Source organism: Mustela erminea, chromosome 3 (genome assembly GCF_009829155.1).
Source record: "Mustela erminea isolate mMusErm1 chromosome 3, mMusErm1.Pri, whole genome shotgun sequence".
Classification (NCBI taxonomy): Eukaryota; Metazoa; Chordata; class Mammalia; order Carnivora; family Mustelidae; genus Mustela; species Mustela erminea.
In genome coordinates this window covers 59,891,622-59,917,556 of record NC_045616.1, presented here as the reverse complement: position 1 = coordinate 59,917,556, position 25,935 = coordinate 59,891,622, and the positions used below count along the sequence as shown (strand labels likewise).

General features: G+C 34.2%; 1 protein-coding gene across 7 annotated transcripts in view; it reads left to right on the top strand.

The window, feature by feature from the left end:
• Positions 1-25,272, top strand: part of TENT2 (terminal nucleotidyltransferase 2) — a 68,419-nt gene extending 43,147 nt beyond the window's left edge. For all 7 annotated transcript variants that reach the window (XM_032335877.1, XM_032335875.1, XM_032335879.1 and 4 more), the window contains 5 exons: positions 656-699; positions 8,396-8,532; positions 15,702-15,793; positions 22,165-22,244; positions 23,810-25,272. In XM_032335877.1, the coding sequence (XP_032191768.1) occupies positions 656-699; positions 8,396-8,532; positions 15,702-15,793; positions 22,165-22,244; positions 23,810-23,884 (428 nt within the window). In that variant the 3' untranslated portion in view covers positions 23,885-25,272. The remainder of the gene's footprint in view (positions 1-655; positions 700-8,395; positions 8,533-15,701; positions 15,794-22,164; positions 22,245-23,809) is intronic.
• The last annotated feature ends 663 nt before the right edge of the window (positions 25,273-25,935 follow it).

The window sequence follows — 25,935 nt, the reverse complement described above, 5'->3', positions numbered from 1 at the left end:
TCACATATGAAATAATGAGTCTCTTATATGAAATTTTTATTTTTTATGGAAAATTGGTATAAATATCCTGATATATATTTCTAAACTTTGCTGAGGCCTTCTTTTTAAAAATTTGTGAAGTTGAAGATTTTTTTTCCAGTTTTTTGCCCCCAGCAAATCTATCTCCTGAAACTATTAAATTTTGATATTATTGTTTATGAGAATTAAAAATAAAGGGACAGTTATGATACAGCTGTTGTTCTTTTATGATACAGTATCATTGGACTGTATTTAAAAATTTTCTTTTTGGTAGCTACATCCATTTTAACAATGTTCATTCAATATCTGTAGAACAGTCAATCAATCCTTGTCTTGCTTATTTCATGTGTGTGTCTGATGTTGGACCAAATGATGTGTGTTCATTGATGGCCTGTTTTTCTAAAACCATGTAAGGAACATTGGTTTACATAGAAATATACATAATTTATTAATAAACCTTAAGTTATCAACTTAGGTATATTTGGAATTGAAATTTTTAGGGATCAGAATTCACAAAATATATGGAAACTATTGAATTTAAGCAGAAACCCTTAAACCTGGGGTATAGCTGACAAATTATTGCTTTGTAAATTGAATTATGTGAATCACGGAAGCTTTAAACTTTTTTTTTTTATAGCCCTACCTGAACCCATCCTTCCATCCATCCAAAAAATTTACCCAGTAAGTGTTTCTTATAAATTATTACAATACATATTATGGCAAGTATATGTGGAACTATTATATGTAGCATTAATGTGACTATAAAAGGTGTAATAGTTACCTTCTAAGTATATGATAACATTTTCTTTATAGGCTAAGGAGTTGGCCACTAGCACATTAAAAATATTTCATAAACTTTTTTGAAAGACTGATATTTTATTTGGTTATTGGCAGATAGTCTGGTCATTTATGTAAATGGTAGAATTTTTCATGTGATGTTCATGATTATCACTAATAGCAATTAAATATACTCAGTTGGGAAGGCTCAGTTAGGCTTCAGTTAGGCTTATTCTAGTTTTCTTTATGGTATTTTCAAATATAGTTTTATAGCATTTCTTTAGTTACTAACTCAGAAGTTTTTAGGCCAATGTATGTATACTTTGAAAGCAGGAGGAAAAACCAAGAATTTGAACAATTGAATAATCGTTTTATCTTTCATTTGATTTTACCAATACACCAAGAGAAGTAATATCAGTTTACTATTTCTGTGCACAATATTAAGACTCCTGAAGTTAATTGGAAACATTAAAGAAGTAAAGGGTGCTTACTAGAAAAATTTTGGTATGTACTCAGTTTGAGTTTAGAAAAACCTAGGTTAGTATACATACTCACAATCTTTTATACTCTTGTTTCATTTCCAGTTTTTTGTGTTCTTTTTTCCCAGAATTCTGTTCCCTTGTTTTATAGTCCTACTGTTTCTGTTTTCCTCCATAGTGATCCTTATTCCTGGTTTTATTTGGAATGATATTTAAGCTGTTTAGAATGTTTAACCTTCTGAAACTGTGTAATTTTTACCTGTTTTGTAAACTTATAAAAAGAACTGTTTTCTAAACTTACTAGTCAAATTGGAAAATGTAATTTCTAGCTTGAGTGATAAGTTTTCAAAAGACATACTTATTCTGCCTGTATCGTATAAAATATAAATCTACTTGATGTGGAATCTAAATTAAATATAACTTAATCTTTGATAATTGAGAAGAACTGATGTGTTTGTTTTTGAACATAGGTTCTTACTGTAATGCATACATTCAAGGTGCTGGATAATAAAGGTGTACTGTAATAGAGTTTTGCTGTAGTGGGGGCTTCTTAGTTTGTAGTGAGTCATCTGGTAAAGACAATATCTATAAGAATCTTTTGGAATCTGGATATCTTATCTTCCTCATTTTGAAAATTAATTTCTGCTCTTATGAACTGTTATAATGAATTTCAGTTATTTCTAAGGATCAGTATTTATGCTTTCATAAACACGAAAATGAAAGCATCAATAAGTGTAGAAATAAAAGTAACTTGAACTTTTGGCCTTATCCTTGAATGTTTTTCTCCCTTCAATAAAGTATTAATTCTTTAGCATATACTGAAAGGTCAAAGATGATAACTGGGTGTTTACAATTTCATTTTTTTGTCTCAACTTTTTGGTTAAGACCTAGGTTTCAGTATAGAAAGAACTGTATATTTTTTTCAGCATACAAAACAGCTAATAGTTAAACTTCCCTTTAAAGAGTCTATTATTGTGTATGGAATAGTCGTTTCTGCAGAAATCCCACTTAAAACCCTCGCTGCATGAACTCTTTTTAGTAATATAAAATACTAAGGAAATCTCAATTTAATGTACTATGTTGGAGAACAGAACAGACATATTGCTTTTATTATAGGATATCCAGGTTCTTTCTGGTATGTTCTAGTTTGAAGAGCCTCATTCTTTTTCACTTTTGTTTCATGTTTTTCATTATCTAGCTTTCCCCCATGTTGGAGTCCTGACTTCTCTTCACATACACCATCTCTTACCCTATACTCTCTACTGCTGTTTTGCTAATAATCATATTTCTGTACCTATAACAGGGAAATAGATTTAGTCCAGCCCCAAGGCCTTAAAAAATACTAATAGCAAGACTTGCTAGATTTAAGAATGTCTTAATTTGCTTTCAGGTGTGGTCACGTTGTCATAAATATTTAAAGTACATTATCTTTACTATAAGGTTGATGCTTACATGGGTAAGGACTTAATATCCACTCTAAAAGGATTTTAAATTGTATCTGAAACCTGTAGGTGATTGATCAGTAGAGGACTTTTCTCAGTGGTCCATCTAATAGAACAGACAAATCAGCTTATTTCTTACTATTAATAACTGTCACTTATTTAGTATGTATTTTATGTTAGCACTGTATGAATTTTATATACCTTATCCTTAATCCTAGTATTATCTAGTATAGTATTATCCTTGATAATACTATACTAGATAATAGTGAAGAAACTAAGTCTTAGGAAGGTTACATTATTAATTCAAGCTTTATAGTCACAAATTATGGATCCAGAAACTGTTATTTTTTTCTCTCATTCTGTGCTGCCTAAGACAAAATTATACTGTTTACTAATATATCATTTCATCTAATATTTGTTGCTTATTACATTTTGTTTGTATGTATCTGATTGTTCCTGTACAGATTTACCTTTCTTTAAGAACATGTTAGAATTTTAGCTTATATAAATTTGAGAATGACTTAAAACTTTATAGTGACCAAAAAAAAACTTTGTTATTTTACAAGGGAACAAGGTTCTTTTAAATTTTGAGCTTCTTTAATATAGTTAAATAGAATTAAGAAATAAGATAAAAACTTTGAATAGAATAACATTTATTCAGTGTATTATGTTTTTTAAAGTTATTTTCATATTTTCTCAAATTTATGTTAATATATTTTAAAAATGGGTATGGTGTTTGAGTTCAGTTAGAATACTAAATTAGGAAAGAAAAGAATGAAAAACTATACCCATATCTTTGTCTTCAAAAGCTTTATCATAATGTAGCATTATTATTACTACTTAATTCTTTTGACTTAAAAAAGCAACATGAGTGATAGAATATTAACTATTGAGTTAAAACAATGAAGTTGAGAGTGTTTAAATGTATAAACTTAGGTTAAGCTTATGAAGGGATCTTTATTTTATTTTTTTAAAGATTTTATTTATTTATTTGACAGAGAGAGATCACAGCAGGCAGAGAGGCAGGCAGAGAGAGGAAGGGAAGCAGGCCCCCTGCTGAGCAGAGAGCCTCATGCGGGACTGGATCCCAGGGCCCTGAGATCATGACCTGAGCCGAAGGCAGCGGCCTAACCCACTGAGCCACCCAGGCGCCCAGGATCTTTATTTTAATGTGAGCATATTATGAGACTTACCTAGATTCATGCTAGGTGGAGATTATTGAGATAGCTTATATTTGTTTGTTTCCCTAACAGTATCTTCATATTCCAGAAAGCCATCTTTATGGTTGTGAGATTAGGAATTCTGAGAATGTAGAGTTACTCTGTGCAGCTATGTATTGAAAGTATATTAAATTTTACATATATACATATGTATACACATAGAAATATAGCAACTCTTTTTAGTTTTAAAATGCATATAACATGTTGAAGGATTTTAGTTATGTAAAACAAGGCTATAAATGAATATCTTTGAAAAGACAAATTTAAAAATTTTGGTGAAGTCGGTTTTAATGATAAAAAACATCTTTTAAAGTTGATATTACTTGGGGCACCTGGGTGGCTCACTGGGTTAAAGACTCTGCCTTTGGCTCAGGTCTTGATCTCAGGGTCCTGGGATTGAGCTCTATGTCTGGCTCTCTGCTCAGCAGGGAGCCTGCTTCCTCCTCTTTCTCTGCCTGCCTCTCTGCCTGCTTGTGATCTCTGTCAAATAAATAAATAAATTCCTTAAAAAAAAATAAAGTTGATATTACTTAAATGTTAAAAGTTATAAGGAAGTTAATTTTGAAATAATACATTATTTCAGGAGGTAACCATACTGCATTATTATATGAATGGTACAGTTATAATAATGATGCCTGGCATATACTAAATAATTAATATATAGGTAATATTCTTGCTGCTATGCTTTACATACAGTATATCATTTAATCCTTATTACAGTTCTATGAGTAGTTATTTTTTTATAGATGAAGAAGCCGAACATTAGGAAAGCTAAGTAACTTGACTAAGTTCATATAGCAAATAGGTTTCAAAGCTAGATCTGACTCCTAAGCTCATGCTCGTAACCACTTCATTATAGTACTTCTACTTTATGATATTTATGTTGATTTCAAAACTTTAGAAGCTTCCAAAAAAAGCTATCAAAAACTTTAAAAGCAAATATAATTTAAAGAATTTAATGATCAGTCTTTAACATGTTATTACCAGATTAGTGGTAATCTGCATACAGTTAAATCTTGGTAGAACTTCAATATATCATTTAGCCCTTTCTCTGTTCAGTCAGAGCTCTGCTTTAGTACTCCATATCAGGTATCTTTTTCTTTGAGACTTTCCTCAACACATTTATATCCAGGGCCTAATAATTCATATTGTTAGAATAGCGTGGCACTTTGTTTGCTTGGAGTTTAGGAAATAGTCATCCTTCATTTAAGGTGTGTATCTTTTTTTAAAAAAGAGTATTTATTTAGAGAGTTTGTACGTGTGTGCAAACAAAGGAGAAGGGGCAGACAGAGAGGGAGAGAATCACAAATAGACTCTGAGCTGAGCGTGGAGCTCAATGCAGGGAGTTGGCTTCCCTTCTCTCTCTATCCCTCTGCCTCTCATCCCACTTGCCCACTCCCTCTCTCTAAAATAAGGGGCACTTGGGTGGCTCCGTTTTAAGCGTCTGCCGTCAGCTCAGGTCATGGTCCCAGGGTCCTGGGATCGAGCCCCACATTGGGCTTCCTGCTCAGTGGGAAACCTGCTTCTCCCTCTCCCACTCCACCTGCTTGTGTTCCCTCTCTTGCTGTGGCTCTCTTTGTCAAATAAATACATGAAACCTTAAAAAAAATCTTTAAAAAATTAGGTTAGGGAATAAATTTATTGAGAGAGAGAGAGTGCGTAAGTACCCATACACAAGCAGATGGTGGGGCAGAGGGCAAGGAAGAGAGAGAATCTCAAGTAGACTCCATGCTGAGTGCAGAGCCCACCTCATGACCCTGATCTCCTGAACTGAGCCGAAATAAAGAGTCAGCTGCCTAACTGACTGAGCCACCCAGGTGCCCTGAAAACATCTATCTTTTTAAAGAACGGTTATCAAGTGAAAGTTTAGCCAATCTAATTTATTCCAGAAAGTGCTTAATTGTCCAAATTTCAAACTTTGAAGGTAAGATATTGTGCACAGATCAAGAAATAATGGAATTTGGCAAAAAATATCTTTCCATTTTTGGTAGGCATTTGTATGAGTAAAAAGGTGAGACTTTGCAGTTGTTTTTTTACGGGTTGCCCATTAAAATTTTTCTTAACTTGGTATTGCAAGGAAAGGAAGATACATATCTTCAAAAATGTTTTCAGGAATTAAGTCATTATAAATTTGGTCATCAGAGGCCCCAAATAAGATATAACTTTAAAAAGTAATAAAGATGTCTTCCCCACTTTAAAAACAAACACAGTAAGTATCAGTAATCCCCACCTCAAATGCTTTAATAAATAGATGTTACATTGTGTCAGTTAAATTGGTTTTCTGTGGATTTAGGTTGTAATTTCTTTGTCTTTTGGATTGGTCTTTATATGTTTTCTAATATGTTAGCTTAAGTTTTGCCCAGCCATATCCTATCCAAAGTAATGTATATTATTCTTAAATACATATGCAATAGGGGAACTGCCTTTAAAAAAAAATCTTTGATGAAATTTTTCTTAAAGCAGAAAATCTTTCTGAGGTTAATGATTACCCAAAATGGGGATTTCTGATGGTTAGGTGGAATTTCTTTTAACTTGTAGCATCTTTTGGCCCCCCCCCCTTTTTTTTTCTTTTTTAAGTTTGGCTTTCTCCTTCAGTTTTCCTCTGGTATGTATGACATGGCCCTTTCTGTATATGACCATGTAAAAGAATAGTGGCACTAAGAGGAGACTGGTCAAATTGTTGGTTCAGAGTCATTCACCATTTTAGTAGAGTAGGTCTCACAACTCTAAAATGTTAATATACAATTGCTCATCTTTTTTCTTTAAATTATTTAACAAAATAAAATTTTTTAAAAGAGGTTTAAACAGTTTTAAGAAAATGACTCCTTTATTTTAGCATCAGTTAATAAAGTGAATACTTACTGTGGTATGTCATAGGAGTCAAAATTAGTAAGAAGCTTTCAGAGCAGAAGTTATTAAATAGTGACCCACTTCTCTTTTCCTTGTTATTTGAACTTAGGTTATACCTTTTTGTTTGATTAGCCAGAAAATAATATTGAAATTTTACATTTTAAAATACTTTCCAACAAAGGGTGGTAGAAGCAGTACATTTGCTCTTCCTTCTGCTTCCACTCTTTATTATAAATTGAGACATCTTTCCTAACTCCCTCTAGTCTTAGAGACAATTTAGATTTCTACTTAAGTCTCATTTTATAATACTAAATCTGCTAGAAGTGTAAGGGAAAGTCCGAAGTTTAGGAGTGTCAAATTTATGAACTGTGGTTGTCTTCTGAAAGAAAGGCAGTAACTTCTTGGTAGTTAAAAATTATGGAAAGAATTGTAGATATTAGGACAGGGAGGGAATTTTTTATTTTCTTGCTCTTTTGTTTTTCCTGCTGATTTTTGAGGATTGCCTTTAACTAGATGCACTACCCTATTTCTCTGTATTACAGTTTAGTTATTTGGGGAGCCTCTGTTTTTAAAAGTTGGATTACTAATTGAATTGATATCTGTATACCCAAGGTTGATTTATTAAGTATTTGGGAACCTTAAGCTATCACCCCTTAACCAGTTGCTTTAAAAAAAAAAAAATCTGTTATTACTCTGATGGTGAATGGTAATGTAGAAAGCTATCTTAGGGGCAACTGCAAATTACCTTAAAAAGAGTGTTTTCTAACATTTGGATATGTATTATTTGAGAATCTCTGTAGTCCATTTAGTATGTTTTAGAGCCAGAACGTACTGCTGGTAGAGGAAGGATTTATCTAAATGAATATTTATCTAAATGAAAATGAATGGCATAGGTTAGGCAAAAAGAAAAAGTACCCATTAGTATTCTTTCTAAGTCTTGTTTAGGTGTGGATTACAACCAAACAGTACCTTCCCTTATGAATATTGTGGCAAAAGTTTGCTGAATATTGCTTGCTGCTCAGATTCCTTCTTTCTTCTTTTCCCTGCCCTCTGTCTTTTCAAGTTCAGTTCCTGTTGAATGTCTGTCATCTCTTCCCATTAAGATACAAAATACAAAAATAAAACAAAATTTTAAAAATCTTAAAATTGGTGTAAGTACTATTCACATATTAGTTACTTTTATGGCCTCTAGGAGAAATTTTAAGTGCCAGTTAGAAAATGCTTGTATCTTGCTCTTGATATTGCCTGCTGTTCCTTGTAGAGGCACTCAAGAAGGAGGAACATGTATAAAGAAATCTGTGTTATTTGATGAAATCTTGGTATGTACAGTGAAGGTTTGTTTATGAGTTTAAAAAATCTTTTGCTATTGTAGGCTCTTGGTTAAATGAGTGATAGACCTCAGCCAAGGTTTAGAATGTCTTAGTTTTGTAGGTACTTTCTGGCATACTGCAAATACCGGTGAAATCTTTAGTGGAAGAAAATCTTCAAATTTCCAAACTGCCAACATAAAGATTTCTTTTCTCTTCTTCAGAGAGCATTAAGTCAGGATTTGAAAGTTTTTAGTGTATGTTTAAATGGCTTTATATTTCCCCCCCTTTCTTTTTGACAGGAATCTTTTAGTCCAGCTATACAGCTGCACCTTGTACATCAAGCTCCATGTAATGTTCCTCCTTACCTCTCAAAGAATGAATCAAATCTTGGGGACCTCTTACTGGGCTTTCTTAAATATTATGCTACAGAATTTGAGTAAGTGAAACATCAGATTGTGTTTTATTCATTTACATATGTGAATGCTACACTTTTGGTTAGAAACTATACTTGTTCATTTCAGTGCTACAAACTTGTCTAGAAATGTATAATTTATAAAATTAAATATCTAATGATTAATTATTAGAAACTAAATAGATTTTTATATTCCTATCTAATGAAAAATGATAGTTCAGTAAGCCAGTTTTAGTTGATTTCAGTAGTGATCCTGTCTTATGTTTAGCTCCCTCTTTTCATAGTAGGGCCTAAATAAATCTTTGTGTTGACCCTGGATCGGTGTTGGATAGTTTGAAGCACCTGCTTTTAGGAAGTTATAGTAAAAAACACAGCTAAGACAAACTTGGAAACAGATCTATTTGATATCTGAATAGTTGTTAGTACATAAAAATCAAGGAATACTCTTTCCTTTTATTTTCCTTTCTTCTGAGATATGTAAACTGGAAGACTAAGTGTATAATTAGACTGGACTTAACTGAACGTTCCTAAGGGAGTTCTAGAAGTCCAGATAGAGTGGGTTTAGGAATTGCAGCTCTTCTGATCAATTTAGAAAAGCTTGAAGGGGAGGGGGGAAGAGAAAGGACTTAGGAATTTTACAGAGAGGAGGAGGATACAATAACCACAGGGTACCATTTTGAAAAGATTTGGAGGGGGGAATAATAATAGCTTTTGTTATACATTGTAATTACTAGCTGGGAAAAACTGTTCCCAACAGATTATATGTATTTTCTCATTTACATAATAGCCATATGATACGATGTTATATCATGCCCATTTTACCAGTGAAGCATATATGGCGAGAGGTAAAGAGGTGCCCTAAGATCACACAGCTAGTCAGGGGGAGGATTTCTGATAGTTTTGACTGTAAAATTCATACTCATAACTATGGTACTTTACTGTAGTATTGGTATTGCCTTATTTGCTATGATGCAATAACTCTAAAGAAACTTGACTCATAAGAGACGATTTGAAACATACGGCATGAAGGAAGTAATGTTGCTTAAATTCTTCAATGCAAATCTTTCACCAGATTGTTTTGTTTACAGTTGTGTCTCCATTATCTAACCCAGTGCTATAGAGTGGGTACTGGAAAAATTCATGCTATAAATAAATAATTTTGAAGCAGAGGGTAAGATTATAGACATGTTGTAAAGATCCTTAAGATGACTTAAAAATTACTGAATCAGGTTAAGAAAAAAAGTAGGAAAAGTGCTGGTGGAAAATAGTTCAGTAAGAATGAAGTTATAATAATCATCGTTAAAGATGCTTAGGACCAGAGTTTAGATGCTTAGGACCAGAGTTTATATCCAGGCAGCAAGGATAAAAAGGAAGGAGCCTTCATTTATAAGGTGAAAAGATTTCATGGAACAGAAGACTATAAAGGTTATTCTAGAGTCAAGATTTGTATGATGCTGCAGTAACAATAGCTGATGTTTCATGAATATTTACTTAGTGACCTACAGTATGCTAGTGATTCCTATGTATTATCTCATTTAATCCTCATAGTAACCCCTTGTGAGGCTTAGGCAATTGGTGTACTTGAAACTTACCCATGGCAGTACAGCTCGATAGTGAGAGAACTGAGGTTCAGTCTCAGGTCTAACTCCAAAACTACGTTCTTTTTTTTTTTTTTTTTTTTTTAAGATTTTATTTATTTATTTGACAGAGAGAGATCACAAGTAGATGGAGAGGCAGGCAGAGAGAGAGAGAGAGAGAGAGGGAAGCAGGCTCCCTGCTGAGCAGAGAGCCCGATGCGGGACTCGATCCCACGACTCTGAGATCATGACCTGAGCCGAAGGTAGATGCTTAACCCACTGAGCCACCCAGGTGCCCTCAAAACTACATTCTTAATTGTTAGAATATATCTGCATTGTCTTTTCTATTGTAAATTAGGGAAGTTTGCAAATAGGGAAAAGGATTCATAGAAAAAGGTATATTTCTACCATGTATAGGTTAGGAATAGAGCATCTAGTTACCAGTGCCTTGAAAGTCAGCTGCTTTGTTGGACTGAAACAAAATGACAAGATGGACAGGTTTGTGTATTAGTTTAGTATTAGCAGAAACTAGCTAGTTGTGCCAGTGATACTGGCTAGGATGCTGAGACTTAAAAAGATGTTTTGAACTTTTGGATGCATTTGTTATCACAATGATAGATGATTTAGGAGACACCTTTTCTTTGATCATACAGTACATTTGTGAAGTGTACTGTTGTTTAATACCAGATTTTTTTCAGAAATTTGACTATAGGGAGCACTGCCAAGAATGTAGTCATGGCAGTGAACTCGGTGCTGTGCAAAGGAATTCTGGCAGCTGTTAGAAATGTTTGTAAGATTTTCTTCTGAACCTTGAGACATTCATTTTAAAAAATTCTCTTTACTCAAAGACAGAACCAAGTGCCTGTTAAAGTATAAGTGTTGCAGAAATTTTGTATGGCCATTTAAAAATTACTAGGATTTTCTTACCTACTTCACTCACAGCTTTCTCCTAACTCTTGCTGCTGAAAATTCTTAAAATGAAGCCAGGCTTCTAGAACTGCCTGGGAGCAGGGAACTGATAAATAAAAAAAAGATCAGGTTGCTCACAGAAACTAGGAAAAAATAACATCAGAATGTAATAATTTTGTATTTTAACAAAACAAAATAAAATTTGAGTTTTAAATATCTTACAGACACCTAGGTACTACAGATTCTAGGAACCTTAAAAGGTTTCCTGTTTTGTAATCCTGTATATTCCCTGGATTCCTAATCACATGCCATTACTGCAGGTCTTATCTCTTACGTTAAAAATGGATGCCTACATACTTAAATACATTTTTTAAGAAGGAAGTTACAAAGGCTCAGTTTTTTTGACTATCTCCTTTCTTACTCTGATTTTTTTCCCCTCTCATTTAATCAGTAAATCATTGAGTGCCTACTATATATCAAGCTTTTTTTTTCTCTGCACCAGGAATATGGCAATTAACAAAATAGGCAAAAGTCTCTGTCTTCATGGGGCTTACCTTGTAGTATGTATTGTAGCATGGAGAGATAGACAATAAACAAATTGTTTAGTATATACATGAGGTTAGGGATAAGAAGGAAGTAATTTATAGTCTAAAAAGGAAGGATCATTGAAATAGGAGGAAAGCCAATAGAATGTGTTGTCTTGGAATCGGAAGGGAAAAAATGTTTCAAGGGGGAAGAAATGATTAGCTCTGTCACATTTTTTGATGGATCAAGTACAAGATGAAAACAAAAAGATGACCTTTGCAATGTCGGTCCATGTGGACGCCACTGGGCCCTGGTCAAGGGCAATTTCTGTGGAAAAACTGGGATAAATAGCATCATTGTTGTGGCTCAAGAGTGAACAGGGACAAATTAAATACAGATAGGGTAGTGTATAGACACTAGTAATATGTAGAGTTTATATACTTGTAAAAGGGAGCAGAAAAAATGGAGTAAAGATTGGAGAGTTAAGTGGGGTTGAGTTTTTGTTTTTAGAAAGGAGAAATAACCTATCTTGATGGCAAAATTGATGATACCAGAAAAAGTAAATTGTTGAATAGTATGCTTCTTTGAATTAAGAAGGGTTGGAATCTAGAGCACAAGTGGAATGGAGAACAGATGATGTATTAATAATAATAAGAAAAAGCAGAGTATATGGATTCAAAGGAATGCCAATGAATTGATGTGGTGGGAGCTAGTGGAAACTTTTGGTTGCCTTAGGTTTTTTTAGTGAAACAGAGCGTGGTCATCACCTGGGGATGATTGTGAGGGAGGAAATTTGAAAAGTGAGGCAAAGTATGAATTGTCCTGTAGGAGAGTAAAGGAGTGAGTTAACTATGGAAATACAGTATGTTTGGTGGGTGTAGCATTTAGGGTCCATTTGAGCTAAGTCATCATGAATTTGAAGTGAATTTAAAGTTAACATGAATTTAAAGGTCAGTATGGTTGCTTATTTTTCTCCAGCCACGTTGAGCTGCAGGGGAAAGGACTGAAGTAAATAAGGATTTAATTATGGTTGTATCTCAGCCAACTAAGTTGAAGCATAAGAGAGTTGTGGGTAGGGTGTGGGTATGCAAGCAAGTGATTTTAATAACTGACCATGGACCGAACATAATAAATTCAGTTTTGAAAATGTGTACATAGGGATGCATGTAGGACATCCAGCGGCAGTTTCCAATTGTGAGTTGCAACAGTTGTTGTAGAGCTTAGTAGCAAGGTCAGAGCTGGAGAAAAGGATTTGGGAAAGAAAGAGATTGTTAAAGCCTAGGATGGGTACTATAACATTAGAAGAGGATTGAGAGAGGCAAGGCCCTGATGGACACCAGCATTTAAGGGGTCAGGTAGAAGAAAGGATCAGGCAGAAGAATAAAACAAAACTCTGGGATTAGAGCAGAATTTTCTGTTTGCTTATGAATTTTGAAAACCCTGACAACATTTTCTTTTTGTTTGCTTCCCAGCCCTTAATAAAGCAAAACTGTATATATTTGTTCACTTAATTTGGCTACTCTTATTTAATATATGTAGTCACATATATTTCAGATTTTTCAGACCCATAATTTTGACTTTCTTTACAGGACTTCAATTTTTGTTTGTTATGTTCTAGTGTAAGTAAGCATAGTATTTTGAAATAAATACGTAGTCACAAAAAGAATGGCTAGAAGAGAGTTAATAGATCAGTAGCAATCCATTATTATTACTGAAGAAAAGAAGCAAATACCTTACCAACGTAGGGTTGGTAAACCCAGTTTTACTTTCAAAAGAGTGTCATATATTATCAAATCTGTTTTAGATTAAATTAAACCCTGTATCTGCTCTTCTTTTCTGATACATTTCTCTTCTATAGACTGTATCTTATTTTACATTTTAGTTATTGAATAATAATAACAGATTTTTACATGGCAAAGAAATTATGGTAGAAAAATATGGTATGAATAAAAGGCTTGATTTGGGGCCTGTCTGTTTTAAAGAAAGAAATATATGGGGAAAATGTTTTTAAATTGCCATTTAGAAATTCTACATTTAAATTCACCTCGAAGAGTAAAAGTAGTATATATCAGTTATGTATATCAGGTTTTATGATTTCAGATACTAAGTAATTTAGAAATATTTAAAAGTGCTTTGAAAATGCAATAGATTGAATCAGTCCAAATAATAGTGATTTTAAAAATATATATTTTTTCTCTGTAAAGTACTTCAGGTGATAGAGTCACTTAAGTAATTACATTATTTGGGTTGATTATAGGTTGAAGCTTAAATGATACCTGTTCAGGGATGATAAAGTGAATATTGGTATGTTACATGTTTCTGTGACCCAGTTTAGATCCAAGTATTGACATGTAATAAAAATTCAGGATTGGATTTCACATAGGTATGGTGGTGAGGAGAGTTCTTTGATTTAAGAGACTAAAAATTATAATTTAACAACAGGATTCTAAGCTTGTCTGAGGAAAAACCGGTCTATCCCTTTTTAACATAATCTTCCAATTTTAATTTTATTGCAGATTTCAACTGTCCTATAAGTTCAGTGAGAAACAAGTGGTCTCAAGAAAAAAGTTAATTTTATTAGTGATACATATCTTAAGTGGTATAAAGTAGTACAAAGCATAATTCTGCTGTGATCATGTTTGGTTTGGGCATGTGGTTTTATAACTCTCCCCTTGACATTGTTACTTTATTTTATTTTATTGTTAGTAGTTATTACTTTATTTAAGTAACCTCTGTACCCACTGTGGGGCCTGAACTCATGACCCCAATGTCAAGAGTTGCTTGTTCCTTTTTGACTGAGCCAGCCTGGTACCCTTACATTGTTATTTTTAAAAAATTTTGGAAACACACCTGCACCAACAGAGCAGTGTACTTCTTTTCTCTTTGGAGTTTATACTAATGGAGCTGCTCTACATGAGATAGCTAAAACATGTTACTGTAATTAAAAACTGTTTCTCCTTGATAACCCGCTTAATTTTTAAAAAGCATAAATTCTGATACGATTCTTAAAGAACTTAAGGTTGTCTTTGCAAAGTATTTCTAAGTTGTATTCCTCATAAGAAAAAATAGAAAATCATACTTTGAGGATCCTTTTCAGTTATCAAATTTCACAAGATGCAGTGTGGGTTTTTTTTTTTTTTTTGCATATTTAAGATAGAGATTAATCAGTTTTTCAGAAAGAAATGCCATATTGGACCCTCAATTCTTCGGGATTCTGGTTTTTTTTTGGGGGGGGGGTTCTTTCATCTGATTATAGAGGAAGGGTAAGATAAGTGTTGGAGTTGGAAGGTCCCAAACCTTGGTCTTTCTATTCTTACTGCAATGGGGACAAAGGTAAATATGGCTGAAACAAACAAAAAAAAAGGCCTTAACTATTTCCCAGACTCATTTGTCTCTTGCATACAAGCTGAATGGTCATATGTTTTACAGTGTTCCTTGAGAAAAAGATAATTGTACTTGTGCAGAGCTATTATAATTGTAAAGAAAGTTTTAAAAAACAGAATGTAAGGTTAGTGCATACTAAAGACTGAACAGTTTACCTTCAGGCATGCTGAGAAAAAAATTGTTTTACTTGAATATAACTTTACGGTTAATAGCTACATCTGATATAAAACAATAACAGTATGTTTTCATAGAGTATTAATTTTTCCTAAAACAGCATCTACTGGCTTCGCTTGGGTAATTGTAAAATTTTCTCCCAAACCATACGTGGACATGCAGTGAACAATTATTTAATGATACCAGAAAACAACGCAAGATTCCATCTCTCTTAACAAATAAAAAATCCTTACTGCGGTGCTAACAGTGAAAATAGTTTTTACATTTTTTGCTTATTCGTATTACTTCATTTATTCAATAAATATGTATTGAATGCCTACTTTATACTGAGCAGTTATTTGAACAGTGAAAAATACATAAATCAGCATCTCGGAGCTCCCATTCTGCTTTGGGCAAGATAAATAATACACAGTAACATACTAAATAAGCACATTGTTAGCATGTAAGTGCTGTGGAGAAAAAAGAAGGGGAATAGGGATTGTGGTGCTGAGGGTCAAGGCAAATTTCAGTATTCTGTGAGAAAATTAGAGTGGAACTTAGTAACATATAGTAAATACAATAAATAAATACAATAAAAGGGAAAATTAAGAAAGTAGTTAACACAATTATGTTTTCTTCTTGTAGCTGGAACAGTCAAATGATTTCAGTTCGTGAAGCCAAAGCCATTCCCAGGCCTGATGGTATTGAATGGAGAAATAAATATATCTGTGTAGAAGGTAGATTTTCCGCAGCTACTCATTTACTATCTTGTTACCACCGTGGTACTAAGAGAATTACTTGAACAAGTTCAGTTCGTATTTCAGTTAAAAGTAATACATTTATATTCTGACTTACAAGTCTTTTAGTTACAAAAATTTTTTTTTTCTTCTGACTTTTTACTTAAAATTCCAGTTATAGTGTATAGAAGTTAGTGCTTCAACACTTTTCATACAATACCTGATGCTCATCACAAGTGCCCTCCTTAATCCCCATCACCTATTTCACCCATCCCTCTCTGTCCACCTTCCCCTCTGGTAACCATCAGTTTGTTCTCTAGTTAGCAGTCTGTGTTTCTTGGTTGGTCTCTCCCCCCACCTCCGAATGTTGGTTTGTTTCTTAAATTCTACATACGAATAAAATCATATGGTATTTGTCTCTTTCTGATTAGCTCCATTCACATTGTTGCAGATGGCAAGATTTCATTCTTTTTGATGGCTGAGTATTTTCATTTAATTTTTAAAAGTAATTCTTTAGCTGTAAAAATAATCAATATAAATTTAGGCATTTAATCTTCTAGTTCATAATATTTGGGCAGTCTTTATGCATCCCTCCTGCTTGTAGTTGTTTGAAGCTTAATTTCATGACATGAAGGTGGAAAAAAAATATCTTCATGTGATGGTTCTTACATTAAGATAAAGTGAGTTCTTGGGCACCTGGGTGGCTCAGTAGGTTAAAGCCTCTGCCTTCAGCTCAGGTCATGATCCCAGGATCCTGGTATCAAGCCCCACATCAGACTGCTCAGCAGGGAGCCTGCTTCCCCCTCTCTCTCTGCCTGCCTCTCTGCCTACTTGTCATCTTTGTCTGTCAAATAAATAAAATCTTGAAAAAATAAAAAAGATAAATTGAGTTCTTAGGAGCACCTGGGTGGCTCAGCTCGGTAAGTGTCTGCCTTCGGCTCAAGTCATGATCTCAGGGTCCTGGGATGGAGCCCAACATAGGACTCCCTGCTTGGTGGGGGGCCGGCTTCTCTCTCTGTCTCCTGCTCTCCTTGCTTGTGCTCATGCTTGCTTGCTCTCTCTGACAAATCAAATTTATAAAAAAAAGATAAAATGAGTTCTTTTAAAATTAAAATGTTGATATTTAATGCAAGTTAGATTTTTATGAATAGAAATTTATTTTACTTTAAAAATTAAATGCCCTGAAGATAATCTGTTTTCTAAAATTAATTTACATGTAGTTGAATATTTCTTTGAGTTGGTGCAAAATTGACTTCAATAAGTAAAATTATTCTTAGAGATGCTAAATTGAAGACTTTTGTAAACCTTAAGGTAAAAAAGAATAAAGTGTTAAGTTCAGGGTTTGTAGGAAAACATCAAATTAAGAATATTTTAATCTTGGATTATATGCAACATCTTACGAGTTTGTGAATATGAAATTAAATTTCCTGCTTTGGTGATTGGTTTGTTAAATTGCACAGTGGGTGTATATTATTTTAGTTACTTGCATTCTTTTGAATATTAAATACTTGTAAAGTGCTGTGTGTGATGTGATCCAGTAGCTTGGCATATGGCATTATGCTATTAAAAAACACAGGCATACCTTGGATATATTGTGAGTACTAATTTATTACTCACGTAATAAAGTGAGTCAAATGAATTTTTTTTGGTTTCCTGGTGCATATAAAAGTTATGTTTACCCTATGTTGTAGTCTATTAAGTACACAATAGCTTTATACCTAAAATAATGTACATATCTTAATTTAATAAGGCTGTTGCTAAAAAATGCTACCCATTATCTAAATTTTCAACAAGTTGTATGGCTGATGGAGGTTCTTGCCTCAGTATTGATGGCTGCTGACTGATCAGGTTGATGGTTGCTGAAGGTTGAGTTGGCTGTGGCAGTTTCTTAAAATGAGGCAACAGTGAAGTTTGTTGCATCAATTGACTCTTCCTTTCACAAATGATTTCTCTGTAGCATGTGAGAGCATTTTACCCACAGTAGAACTTCTTTCACAGTTGGAGTCAGTCCTCTTCAAACCCTGCCCCTGCTTTATCAACTAAATTTATGTAGTATTCTTTTTTTTTTTTTTTAAGATTTTATTTATTTATTTGACAGAGAAAGAGAGAACACAAGTAGGCAGAGAGGCAGGCAGAGGTGGGGAGGAGAGAAGCAGGCTTCCTGCTGAGTGGAAAGCCCAGTGCTGGGCTTGATCCAGAACCCTGAGATCATGACCTGAGCCAAAGGCAGAGGCTTAACCCATTGAGCCACCCAGGTGACCCAGTTTATGTAATATCCTTAATCCTTTGAATCCTTTGTTTTCTTTTCAGTATTGTCACCAAGAGCAGATTCTGTCTCAAGAAACCACTTTTTTTGCTCATCTCTAAGAAGCAGGTCCTGTCCACTCAAGTTTTATCATGTGATGATAGAAACTCAGCCACATCTTCAAACTCCTCTTCTAATTCTAGTTGTCTTTCTGTTTCTACCACATTTGTAGTTACTTCCTCCACTGGTGTCTTGAACCCCTCAGAGTCATCCATTAGGGGTAGAATAAGCTTCTTCCAAACTACTGCTAATGCTGATATTTTGACCTCTTCCCATGAGTCACAGATGTTCTTGATGGCATTTAGAATGGTACATCCTTTCTAGAAGGTTTTCAGTGGCCTTTACCCAGATCCATAGAGAAATCACGATCTATGGCAGTTACAGCTTTACAACATATATTTCTTAAGTAATGAGACTTGAGGGGTGCCTGGGTGGCTCAGTGGGTTGCGCCTCTGCCTTTGGCTCAGGTTGTGATCTCAGGGTCCTGGGGTCGAGCCCCACATCGGGCTCTCTGCTCGGCAGGGGGCCTGCTTTCCCCTTCCCCTCTGGCTGCCTCTCTGCCTACTTGTGATCTCTCTCTGTCAGATAAATAAATAAAATCTTAAAAAAAAAAAAAAAAGTAATGAGACTTGAAAATTACTCCTTGATCCATGGGGTGCAGAATGCAGAATGGATATTGTGTTAACAGGCATGAAAACAACAGTCTCATTGTACATCTCCATCAGAGCTCTTGGATGACCAAGTACCTTGTCAAGGAGCGGTCATATTTTGAAAGGAATTTTTTTTCTGGATAGTAGGTTTTTTTTTTTTTTTTTTTTAAGATATTATTTATTTACTTGAGAGAGAGAATGAAAGAGAGCATGAGAAGAGAGAAGGTCAGAGGCAGAAGCAGACTCTTCCCTGAGCAGGGAGCCGGATGCGGGACTTGATCCTGGGACTCTGGGATGATGACCTGAGCCAAAGGCAGTTGCTTAACTAACTGAGCCACTCAGGCGCCCCTGAATAGTAGGTCTTAAAATAATATGTTGTAAACAAACAGATGTGCTGTCATCAGGCTTTGTCGTTCCACTGATAGCACACAAGCATAATAGCTAAAGCAAAATTCTTAGGGTCCCTAAGGTTTTCAGAATGGTAAATGAACATTGACTTCAACTTAAAGTCATCAGCTGCATTAGTCCCTAATAAAAGAGTTCTCTTATCCTTTGAAACTTTGAAGCCAGGCATTGACTTCTCTCTAGTTATACAAATCTTAAACAGTATCTTCTAATATAAGGCTCTTTCATTTACATGGAAAGTCTGTTGTTTAATGTGGCCATCTTTGGGAATTATCTTAGCTAGATCTTCTGAATAAATTTCTGCAGCTTCTACATCAGCACTTGCTGCTTCACCTTGCACGTTTATGTTATAGAGACGGCTTCTCTCCTTAAGCCTCATAAGCTGGCCTCTGCTAGCTTCAGATTTCTCTTCTACAGCTTCCTTACCTCTCTCAGCCTTCAGAGAATTGAAGAGAGTTAGGGCCTTGCTCTAAATTAGGTTTTAGCTTAAGGGAATGTTGTGGCTATTTGGTCTTCTATCCAGACCACTGAAACTTTCTCCATATTAGCAGTAAGACTGTTTCACTTTCATATTCATGTATTCACTGGAGTAGCTCTTTTCATTTTTTCATTTCCGTGAGGAACTTTTTCTTTGCATGCATAACTTAGCTAACTTGTCCAAGAGGCCTAGCTTTTGACCTGTCTTGGTGTTCAACATGTCTTCTTCACCAAGCTTAATCGTTTCTAGCTTCTGATTTAAAGTGAGAGATGTGCATCTCTTCCTTTCACTTCACTTGGATACTTTGAGGGCATCATGGGATTATTAATTGGCCCAATTTCAATACTGATGTGTCTCAGAGAAAATAGGGAGGCCGGAGCAGAGGGAGCCAGATGGGGCAATGGTCACTGGGTGGAGCAGTCAGAACACACACAGCATTTCCTAGCCCATGAACAATTATAATAATGAACAATTGATATTGTATAATAATGAACAATTATAATTAATGAACAATAATGAACAATTATAATAATGAACAATTATAATAATAACAGCCTCAGAGATGGCTGATCACAAATCACTGTAACCGATAAAATAAGGATGAAAGGTTTGAAATATTATGAGAATTACCAAAATGTGATAGAGACAAAGAAGTGAGCAAATACTGTTGGAAAAATGGCACTGCTAGACTTGTGCAACATAGGGTTGCAATAGACCTTCAATTTGTTTAAAAAAAAAAAGCCCACAGTATCCGTGAAGTGCAATAAAGTGCAGTAAAACAAAGTATTATATACTATGACAATAAACTCCTTTAAAAATAGCCTTCTTAAGCGATCAAATACACACAGACACACACACACACACACACACACACACACACACACGCTTTTTTATGGGCTTGCTTAAATTACTTGACAAATCTGGAGTTAACCGCTTCATCAGATTTCCTATTCTTCCACACTTTTTCCAGGCCTTTCCCCTCCATTACATTTCATTTCCTTTCTCTCTAGTCATATTCTCTTTCATCTTTAGAGCACACATAGGTCATCCTTAAAAAATACTCTTGATTCTACTGGCTCTTGTACTTTTTTTTTCTCTTTTACAGTGCCAGAATTCTTTTTTTAATTTATTTTTATTTTTTAAGAAGGCTCCACACCGAACGTAGGGCTTGAATGCACGACCCTGAGATAAAGACCTGGCTGAGGTCAAGAATCAGATGATTAACAGACAGAGCCACCCAGGTGCCCCCTGTGCCAAAATTCTTAAACTCGAGTCATTTTAACCTACTTTCGGCATGATTTCAGCCATCTTATCTCATTTTAATGTCTTTAGTTACCTTCCTTTTCTCACTAGCATCCTCAGTTTACCTGTCTTCTCATATAGATAGTTTCCTAATGTCTACATATGGGCTCTTCTCTCTTAACTTGTGGGTGAAGAGTTAGTGGGTTGGGGATGAAGATGTGGAAGGTAATGTTGAAGACACACACACATATAAATTTTTCCTTTGTTCTCTTTCTGTCTTCTGTGCTTGCTATCCTGTTTCTCTCTCTCCTTTTTCTGCCAAATTTCTCTTGCATGTTATTGTACTAACTGTATCCTTTTCTAAACCACCTACTTACACCGTAACTGCATTGTTTTCTATCCTCATGAATATTAAACCTGTACTTTCAGAGGTACCCCTTTCTCCTGCTGTACAAATCTGTGGTCTTTTTTTTTTCCATTTTATTTTATTTCTTTTCAGTGTTCCAGCATTCATTGTTTAGGCATGACACCCAAGGGCTCCATGCAATACGTTCCCTCCATAATACCAATACCCACCACCAGGCTCACCCAACTCCCCCACCCCCTACCCTCCAAGACCCTCAGTTTGTTTCTCAGGGTTCCCAGTCTCTCATGGTTTGACTCCCCCTGATTTCCCCCAACTCACTTCTCTGCTCCATCTCCCAGTGTCCTTCGTGTTATTCCTTATGCTCCACAAGTAAGTGAAACCATATGATTATTGATTTTCTCTGATTGACTTACTTCACTCAGCATAATCTCCTCCAGTCCTGTCCATGTTGATAGAAACGTTGGGTATTCATCTTTGCCGATGGAGGCATAATACTCCGTTGTATATATGCACCATATCTTCTAAATTACTTTTCTATAATATTTGACATGACCACCTTTTTTGTGTACAGTGTTTAATTCTTTCTGATAATTCTTTATTCTTTATTTTCCTTAGCTTAAGGATAGGTCCTTGATCCCCTCTGATTCTTCAGAAATCTTACTCACTTTTGTGATTTAGACTTAACATATATATGCTGATGACTTTGTTTTTAGTTATCCTCTCACTTGAATTCCATCTACCTTATTAGATAGTTCATAATAAAATTATTTTTATATGCATATCATATATCTATTAAGAGATCAGGCTTCACAATATGCAGTTGCTATTAAAAACTATCAAATATTGGCAGTTTCATATAGTTCTACCTAATATAAAGACCTGATTTTAGTAATTTCTTGTTTATATGTACATTTAATATTGCAGAACCTTTTGATGGAACAAATACAGCCAGAGCTGTGCATGAAAAGCAGAAATTTGACATGATCAAGGATCAGTTTTTGAAGGTAAATTATGCTTCAGATTAACTCTAGAAACATTAGTGAATAGTATGGTTTGAAAATGAAAAAAATATTTATAATAGGACAGAGTAGCCTTGGTTTCTGTGTTAAGAAATCATTAGTGTGGCACAATAGGGAATTCATTACTTGATAGATAGGTATGCTTTTCCTTCAGAGAAATCTGTTTTCGTTCACATGGCTTTCACTTTGATGGAAGTAAACATTTCCTTAGTGAGCCAGTTAAGCTCCCAGAATGAGTGAGTGAAATCTGTTGGACTAATTTCTCTCCTTAAAATTTCAGGGAACTTAGTGTAGCTTTAGAAAAGAGCTGATGTTCCATGATTTTTCTTCTGCATACCCCACTGTAACAGTGAATTTGAGCATCTTTTTATCTTTGCTTATATTTTGAGAAAGTAAAAAAAAAAAAAAATCAATGTATGTATTTGTATACACACATTTTGTGTATATACACTTCAGCCATATGTATATAAACTGTTGTTTATTGCTTAGCTCTTTAGTCCATAGTGTGAATTGATTCCTCAGCAGTTTTGTTAGGTGTGGTTTCTGTCTTCAAGGAGTTCCACAGTACAGTGTAGAAACACATCAATGGAAATATACACTATGAGACATATAGGAGAGAATGCTTCATGAGGAAAAAGATCAGCGAACTATGAAGGTCATTTCAGAGGAATACTTTCTCATTAGACATACAAGTGGACTTTATTTTGGTGATAATTAAAAATGCCAGTGTATCATATTATAAGCTGTCCTTCCGTATTAGGCCCTCTTGGTTTGTCAGCCAGATTAGAAAATTTAAAATTAATGGAATTCTGCAGGGCAAAACAAATATCCAAGAGGGAATATTTTTGTCTATCATAACAAATTGAGAACTCAAAAATAGCACTGCTACATTGTTGATGTGTAAGCTTTCATTATGATGGGTGAGCTTTCATTTAGGGTTGCTTAGCTATAAAACCAATACTTTCAGTCAGTTGAACAACTGAGTGAGAATAAACTATGAAGATACGCAGTCAGCAAGTAGTGAGCCAGAGTTTTAGCCTGTGAATAAGAATTTAAGTTTTTTCTATTTTTCTTTTCCAAGTTACATTTACTCTTCTTTTTCAAAAGTATAAAGTGGTTTATTAGAGATTTACTCTTTACATAATACTATTTTTGATTAGAAAAGCTTACTAGGTGCAAACTAGTCAACCAAATAATTTTCTCACACCTTCTCAGACCCAGAGGTTTTGTCTAGATTACCTTGTTGTTATAGATGAAATAGTTTAAATCTGTGAATAAATGTTAAAATTGTCAGTTATATCTTTTTGTACCACCTCTCTGTCCATTTCTTCTTCAATGAATTGGAATCACACAGGTATAGCGTTTTAAAATGACATTTTCTTTTCTGATGGCAGAAATAAACTTGGGAGATAAAAACACGAAAAAAATTACCCCAATTTTACCCCCAAATTACCCCAATTTTACCACAGAACCACTGTTAACATTCTCTTTTCAGTCTTTTGTTCCACTTATATTTTATGTTTTAAGAATGATTTTTCTTTCTCTCCCAGTCTTGGCACAGATTGAAAAACAAGAGAGATTTGAACAGTATACTACCTTTAAGAGCTCCTGTCCTGAAAAGATAACTGGCCTCTATTTCTTAATAAAATCTTCTGAGAGATAAAGAACAATGGTAACATCATAATGCATTTTGTTTACCTCCATCATGGTTTCTTTTTAATTGTTCTTGTTTTCATGTTTTATTTTTAAGAGGACATACTTATATAAAGATTGCATATTTTATTATGACATTTCCTAATAAAACCCTTTGATTTAAAGATGTATTTTTGAAAATGTTTACATTGATTAGTAATATTATGGCATGACTTTTCAGGAGATCAGATAAAATATTTTTTGGGGGAATTATCTGAACAAATAAAAGTCTTTTGATAAAACTTCAATTAACATACCACATGCTAATACTGAAGAGATGTGTGGAATTTTGGAAAGGGACTGATTAATACATATTTAACCTATAACATACAATAGATAGTTTGTTGCCTGTCTGTTCTAGTAAAGTGAAGATTCAAGCCAGTTATTCAGTTACTTGAAGCAAAATGAAATCTGTTATTTCACTGAAATCATTGCAGAGGCATGAAATACTGGACAATTGCCTTAAGTCTTCACTTGACTCACCAGGATAGACTGAGGCTTCGGGTGTGTCTGTATTAGCATTTCATTAGTACCTCACGTGTTTTTGATGTACTCTTGAGATTGCTTTAAATTTTTTGTTGAAAAACAGTACATTTTGCACTGTAGTAATAAGAGCACTAACTCTGTATTGTTCAGCAGTTAGTAAATTGTTTTAAAGAATTAGTTCATTGTAGACATTTTGAAAAGATTATAAGTCCCCTGTGCTTTATGATAGTTTAGTGCATTGTGCACTTTTACTTTATTTCATGTTTTCTTGCCTTTTATTTTCCCTGTGACATGAAGCAACAGAAACTGAAAGATCAAAGTTGAGATTATATCCTATTGACAGTATCAGACTTTTTCTGTATACAATTATAGGATTGTAATCTAAACTGGAATTTTTAGGCAGTAAGCCACTATGAAATGTTTTAGGTAAGACATAAAATTATTATAAATAAAAGCTTAATGTTTGTAAAGATGACTTTTTTAGTATTTTTTTCCCATATGAAGAAGTAGTGGTGGCTGCTAAAAGAAAAGCTACAGTGTTTATTAAGGTTTTTTTGGTTGATGTAAATATTTGTAAATTGGTCAGTGCCTGTACATTTAAATATGAAAAATAATCTTGAGAACAATTTTAACTTTTTCAGAAAGACTATGTACAACTTCTTTTACACCTGCTGTAGTACAGTTTGTACCTCTAATGTATTTAGGTTTTTTGCAGACCAATTCAAATGCTAAGACTTTTGCTTTTCTTTGACTTGTAAAGGTGCATATTTTCATTTTCTTCTTTAAGTTTAAATTTTTGTACGATGTCATATGGAATAAAGTTTATATATAGAAATTGTTTTCATGGTTTTTTTTTTCTGTGCTAGTCTTTACTTTTGTGATGAGATTGAGGTTGTAGTTACCATCTAGAACTAAGTGAATCTGACTTTTATGCTTGTTGCTATAGATTATACAGATAATCTTGGATTTGAGTTCATTCTTGGTTAAGCCAGCTAGCTGCTTCAGTACCCTATTTCTCTGGCATCATTAGGAATGAAGCTTTCCACATAGGTGAATTTTTTAGATTACTCATGTTTAACATTTTTGAAGCAGTTGAGCTTTACATTACACATCAGTTCCTTTTAGGGGGAAATTTTCCTAAAATATACACTGTGCAACTTTATCAGAATTATTGAGTATAATTAATATTCTAGTGATGACTCGATATCATCATTAAAAGCAATAAAAAACACTCTCATACTCTGGTAATACTGTGTAGCTCTCAGGGATATGTAAGCATGCAGGGTATTCTGCCTCTACAGTATTGGGACTTTTCCTAAGAAAGCCCTAACATTCATTTACAGTAGTATGGACTCTTATTGTCACTGTTTTTTCAGTGCTTAGTGGCATGCTTCCCCCCATCATCTTACTGCTGCTATTTTTTAGCTGTCTTGCTATAACACATAGATAAAGAAGTTAATGTTAATAAATTTATACCCATTTCTAAATTAATAGACTG